Source organism: Colobus angolensis, unplaced genomic scaffold (assembly GCF_000951035.1).
Source record: "Colobus angolensis palliatus isolate OR3802 unplaced genomic scaffold, Cang.pa_1.0 Scaffold66, whole genome shotgun sequence".
Lineage (NCBI taxonomy): Eukaryota > Metazoa > Chordata > Mammalia > Primates > Cercopithecidae > Colobus > Colobus angolensis.
In genome coordinates, this window is record NW_012120265.1 from 1,157,309 (window position 1) to 1,163,529 (window position 6,221).

The following is a 6,221-nucleotide window of genomic DNA, read 5'->3' on the forward strand; positions in this document are numbered from 1 at the left end:
AGTAGAGACGGGGTTTCACTGTGTTAGCCAGGATGGTTTCGATCTCCTGACCTCGTGATCCGCCCGTCTTGGCCTCCCAAAGTGCTGGGATTACAGGCTTGAGCCACCGCGCCTGGCCAATTTTGTATGTTTTTTAGAGACGGGGTCTTGCTACGTTGCCAGGCTGGTCTTGAGTTCCTGGGCTCAGTGATCCTCCCACCCCAGCCTCCCAAAGTGCTGAGATTACAGGCATGAGCCAGCATGCCCGGCCCCATTCTGTTTCAAAACAAATTAGATTTCGTCCCATCTCTGCTCCAAAACCTCCCATGGCTCCCTGTGGATCTTATTTATTATTGTTTTTGAGATGGAGTCTCGCTCTTGTTGCCTAGGCTGGAGTGCAGCAGCACGATCTTGGCTCACCGCAATCTCCACCTCCCAAGTTCGAGCAATTTTCCTGCCTTAACCTCCCAAGTAGCTGGGATTACAGACATGCGCCACCAGGCCCGGCTAATATTGTATTTTTAGTAGAGATGGGGTTTCACCATGTTGGCCAGGCTGGTCTCGAACTCCTGACCTCAGGTGGTCCACCCGCCTTGGCCTCCCAAAGTGCTGAGATTGCAGGCGTGAGCCACTGTGCCTGGCATACCAAGAGTCTTAAAGTCATCTGGTGTCAGCACCCTGTTCTGTGATCCATGCTGAGGGAAATTCGAGTGTCAGAGAGGACAAGTGACTTGGCAGGGTCACTTGGTGCATCTGCAGGGGTGCCGGGTCTCCTCTGGCATCAGGACCGGGGAAGCCACCTGTTCCTGTTCACTCGTGCTCTACCAGCCTTCTCCTTAGCATCCCCACCAGATCTGGAAGGACTTTTCAGCCTCATGTAAGTCCCTTGCGGAGAAATTCTTACTCACCTTCAAAGAGAAGGGTCACTTGCGAGAAGAAGCCCCAAATAGCCCAGAAATAATCTAGGGAGTCTTAAAGCCTCCTCTCTTCCAACCTCGCCCTGAGCAATTCCTCATTTATGTGTCTTGGGAGCACAGGGGCCGGTGGAGATGCATGTGCTGCTAGGCAGCTCCTGCTGACAGCAGTGATGGGGGATGCTCAGGACACTGAGGGTGGCCCAGGCGTGGTGGCTCAGGCCTGTAATCCCAGCACTTTGGGAGGCCAAGGCAGGCAGATCTCCTGAGGTCAGGAGTTTGAGACCAGCCTGGCCAGCGTGGTGAAAGTGCATCTCTACTAAAAATATAAAAATTAGCTGGACGTGGTGATGGGCGCCGGTAATCCCAGCTACTTGAGAGGCCGGGGCAGGAGAATTGCTTGAACCTTGGAGGCAGAGGTTGCAGTGAGCCGAGATCTCACCATTGCACTCAGAGGGGTGAGGCTGGGAACATGCTCAGGGCAGAGGGAACCGCTTACGGGACCGCCTCACAGGCAGCAGTGAACTTGGGAGACGTCAGTGGGGCCTCACCTGCCCGGTGAGCATCTAGGGTCTCTCTGAGGGTGATAAGAGGGGCAGGCCCCCACAGGTTGCTCTGACTGCTCCCTCCTCCCGGGCATGCAGCCAGCAGAAAACTGAGCTTCCGGTCACAGAGAACGTGCAGACGATTCCCCCGCCATATGTGGTCCGCACCATCCTTGTCTACAGCCGTCCACCCTGCCAGCCCCAGTTCTCCTTGACGGAGCCCATGAAGGTGGGTGAGGCCTGGGAGAGGGAGGGGTGCCTGCAGCCATGAGGATGGTGGTTAGACACCAGGAGGGACTTCCCAACCACAGAGGCTGGAGTGCCTAGAGGCAAGTTCCCAGAGTCTGAGGCAGAAATAGGGGAGTTATAGACATGGGGCATGGGGTAACCCAAGCCCCAGAGGCTGGTGTTCTTTACTTCCCCCACAGAAAATGTTCCAGTGCCCATATTTCTTCTTTGACGTTGTTTACATCCACAATGGCACCGAGGAGAAGGAGGAGGAGATGAGCTGGAAGGTGAGAGGCCGCAGCAGGTGTGAGTGGCAGGCGGGTGTGGACAGGATGTCTTGGAACACACCTGCGCTGGGTCTAGGGGTCTCTGCTTCCATTTGGTAGCCCTGGAGCCCTGGCCGGGGTGGGTCATGGCATTTGGTCATTGAACAGCTGTTTCCCAGTTGTCTGCTGTGGCAGCCATTGGGACGATGGTCCAGGCAAACATCTTGAGTCCTGCCTCCCCCATCCCCAGTGTTCCTCGCTTTCCTTTCTTTCTTTCTGTTTTTTTTTTTGTTTGAGACAGAGTCTCCGTCTGTCTGTCTCCCAGGCTGGAGTGCAGTGGCATGATCTCGGCCCACTGCAACCTCTGCCTCCTGGGTTCAAGCAATTCTCATGCGTCAGCCTCCCAAGTAGCTGGGAATACAGGTACCTGCCATCACACCAGGTTAATTTTTTTTTTTGAGATGGAGTCTTGCTCTGTCGCCCGGGCTGGAGTGCAGTGGCCGGATCTCAGCTCACTGCAAGCTCCGCCTCCCGGGTTCACGCCATTCTCCTGCCTCAGCCTCCTGAGTAGCTGGGACTACAGGCGCCCGCCAACACGCCCGGCTAATTTTTTGTATTTTAGTAGAGACGGGGTTTCACCGTGTTAGCCAGGATGGTCTCGATCTCCTGACCTTGTGATCCGCCCGTCTCGGCCTCCCAAAGTGCTGGAATTACAGGCTTGAGCCACCGTGCCCGGCCCACACCAGGTTAATTTTTATATTTTTAGTAGAGATGGGGTTTCGCCATGTTGGCCAGGCTGGTCTTGAACTCCTGACCTCAGGTGATATGCCTGCCTCAGCCTCCCAAAGTGCTGGGATTACAGGTGTGAGCCACCACAACCGGCTCCCTCCTCCCTTTCTTCCTGCCTTTGACCTTGCTGTGCCCTCAGCCTGGAGCATCCATCCCTCTTGGACTCCCCAGGCCCTGCTGGGCCTTCACATCCCAGACCTGAACTAGCTGTGGGACCTCGAGTGTACTACTTACTTCTCTGAACCTCAGTTTACCCAACTATGAACAGGGAGTTGAGACCAGTTCCTCCTCATACCTCAATACCCAAATCAAAAGTCCCCCCCTTGCCAGGTGTGGTGGCGTATGCCTGTGGTCCCAGCTACTCGGGAGGCTGAGATAGGAGGCTCACCTGAGCCCAAAAGGTGGAGATTGCAGTGAGCTATGATCAAGCCACTGCACTCCAGCCTGGGTGACAGGGCGGGGACCCTGTGTCAAAAAATAAAAATCGGGCCAGGCAGCGGTGGCTCACAACTGTAATCCCAGCACTTTGGGAGGCCGAGGCAGGTGGATCACCTGAGTCCGGAGTTCGGACCAGCCTGACCAATATGGAGAAACCGTGGCTCTACTAAAAATACAAAATTAACCGGGCATGGTGGTGCATGCCTGTAATCCCATCTACTCAGGAGGCTGAGGCAGGAGAATCGTTTGAACCTGGGAGTTGGAGGTTGCAGGGAAGTGAGATTGTGCCATTGCACTCCAGCCTGGGAACAACAGCGAAACCCCGTCTCAACAATAAAAAAAAAGTAAAATAAAAAATCCCTCCTCTGAGAAGCCCTCCCTGTTTTTCAAGAAGGATCAAAGTGGGGGCCAGGAGAATGTGTCTGTATCTAACTGTGTCTCTCCACACTGGGGACTCTTTGGGGGCCATGACTGGGACCTCTTCGGATCCCTAACACTGGGTCCGTGGCAGGGAATGTTTGCTCAATGTATGAATGGTTTCTGCTTGGCAAACTCCTCTTCACCCTTTGGAACCCACCCCAGATGTCCCCTCTTCTCAGAAGCCCTCCAGGGATATGAAGGGCCTATTGGGGTAACCTCTGCCTGAACAGACCTTCACTGACCCCCGCCCCTCCCCAGGACATGTTTGCCTTCATGGGCAGCCTGGATACCAAGGGTACCAGCTACAAGTATGAGGTGGCGCTGGCTGGGCCAGCCCTGGAGTTGCACAACTGCATGGCGAAACTGTTGGCCCACCCCCTGCAGCGGCCCTGCCAGAGCCATGCTTCCTACAGCCTGCTGGAGGAGGAGGATGAAGCCACTGAGGTTGAGGCCACTGTCTGAATCATCCCTGTACATCTGCATCTTCTTGTGCAAGGAAGTCCTTGGCCTAAAGCTTTGGTTCTCAAACTGGGTTCCTTGGGACCTCCGGGGTCAGGGGGTTCCAGGAGGCACCTAGGGTACCTTGGGGGGTCCTAGGAGGGAAACCCAGGATTCCAGGAGGGATCCCAGGAACTGTGGGCACCCATCTTCCGTGTTTCCCAGCCCATTTCCACTCCTAGTTTGTCATGGATAATTTTTGTTCTTCCCTGTGTGATTTTTGCCATCAAAATAAAAATTTGAGACTCGTTAACCAAAGTCCACACCAATCACTTTGTGTTAATCGGGATCATCTTCATTGCAAGTGACAGAAAACTTAGCCACTGAGCAAAGGTGAGTGGCTGCTTTCTTGTGGATGAAAAAGCTCCTGGGACGCAGAGGTTGCAGCGAGTTGAGATCGCACCACTGTACTCCACCCTGGTGACAGAGCGAGAGCTTTTCTCAAACAAAAATGAAAAGTTCAAAAATAAAAAAGATGAAAAAGCCAAGACAACAGCTTCAGGCTTGGCTGTACCCAGGTGCTAGGTCAACATTGCCATTGGGGAGGGTACTACATGGTTGTCAGTCAATGTGCCCTGCTTACCCCCCAACAAATGGAAAGGTGTATGATGGCTCCAGCCACTCCCCAGACCCCAACCCAGGTCAAGGCAGAGTTCTCTCAGCACCTGGATATGACTGGACTTCCTTGGAGGGTTACATGACCTTCAGTTAAGAGCTAGTCATGTGCCAGGGTTGTATGGTGTTCTGATCAGCCAGGCCTGGATCATACGTCCCTAAGGGGGAGGTTTAACAGCTCCATCAGCAGTAGTAAGGCCATGATAGGAGGGTTGCTTGAGGCCAGGAGTTCAAGACCACCCTGGACAACATAGCAACATTTCCTGTCTCTACAGGAAATGCAAAAATTAGCCAGGCTTGGTGGCTGACGCCTGTGATTCCCAGCTGCTTGGGAGGCTGAAGTGGGAGGATCACTTGAGCCTAGGAGGTCAAGGCTGCAGTGAACTGTCATCGCAACACTGCACTCCAGCCTGGGCAACAGAGCAAGACTCTATCTCAAAAGTAAACACAAATAGCTTTATCGAGTGACTGCTTTTCCTCCCTATGAACATTTTTCGGGACCCTATTGCGTGTGTCAGACCGTTGTGCCCAAGCCCCTGTTCAGTCCCCGCATCAGCTTCGTTAGGATTCTCACATTTTGCAGATGGGACACTAAGACTCAGAGGTCCAGCCCTCCAAAATACTGAAGTCCTAGTTGCGCTGGATTGAAAATGGGCAACACAGAGCGGGGGCTGGAAATTTTTAAAAAGATTGTTTTTAAAGACAGGGTCTTGGCCAGGCGTGGTGGCTCATGGCTGTAATCCCAGTACTTTGGGAGGCCGAGGCAGGCGGATCACAAAGTCAGGAGTTCAAGACCAGCCTGACCAACATGGTAAAGACCACCCTGTCTTTACTAAAAATACAAAAATTAGCCAGGCGTGATGGTGCATGCCTGTAATCACAGCTACTGGGGAGGCTGAGGCAGGAGAATCTCTTGAACCTGGGAGGAGGAGGTTGCAGTGAGCTGAGATCACACCACTGCACTCCAGCCTGGGCAACAAGAGCAAAACTCCGTCTCAAAAAAATAAATAAATAAATAATAAAGACAAGGTCTCTGCCTGTAATCCCAGCAGTTTGGGACGCTGAGGCAGGCAGGTCACCTGAGGTCAGGAGCTCGAGACCAGCCTGGACAACATGCTGAAACCCCATCTCTACTAAAAATACAAAAATTAGCTGAGTGTGGTGGCACATGCCTGTAATCCCAGCTACTCAGGAGGCCAAGGCAGGAGAATAACTTGAACCCGGGAGGCAAATGTTGCAGTGAGCCCAGATTGCGCCACTGCACTCCAGTCTGGGGGACTGAGTAAGATCTGTTTCAAAAACAACAACAACAAAAACCAAACAGACATGGCCTCACTCTGTTGCCCAGGCTGGTCTCAAGCTCCTGCACTCACAAAAAGAAAGGAAAATAACAACAAACTAGTAGCCTCAAGCGATCCTCCCGCCTCAGCCTCCCAAAGCACTATAATTAAAGGCGTGAGCTGGGCCCTCGGCCTGGGGGTTGGAAATTAAAGCCTCTATTTTATGTATGTATGTATGTATGTATGTAT

At 53.1% G+C, this 6,221-nt stretch overlaps 1 protein-coding gene across 1 annotated transcript in view; it reads left to right on the forward strand.

Moving 5' to 3' along the window:
* Window positions 1–4,332, forward strand: part of BABAM1 (BRISC and BRCA1 A complex member 1) — a 12,248-nt gene extending 7,916 nt beyond the window's left edge. Inside the window, exons 5-8 of the mRNA XM_011925901.1 lie at window positions 832–856; window positions 1,538–1,667; window positions 1,867–1,953; window positions 3,838–4,332. Of these exons, the coding sequence (XP_011781291.1) occupies window positions 832–856; window positions 1,538–1,667; window positions 1,867–1,953; window positions 3,838–4,041 (446 nt within the window). The 3' untranslated portion in view covers window positions 4,042–4,332. The remainder of the gene's footprint in view (window positions 1–831; window positions 857–1,537; window positions 1,668–1,866; window positions 1,954–3,837) is intronic.
* The last annotated feature ends 1,889 nt before the right edge of the window (window positions 4,333–6,221 follow it).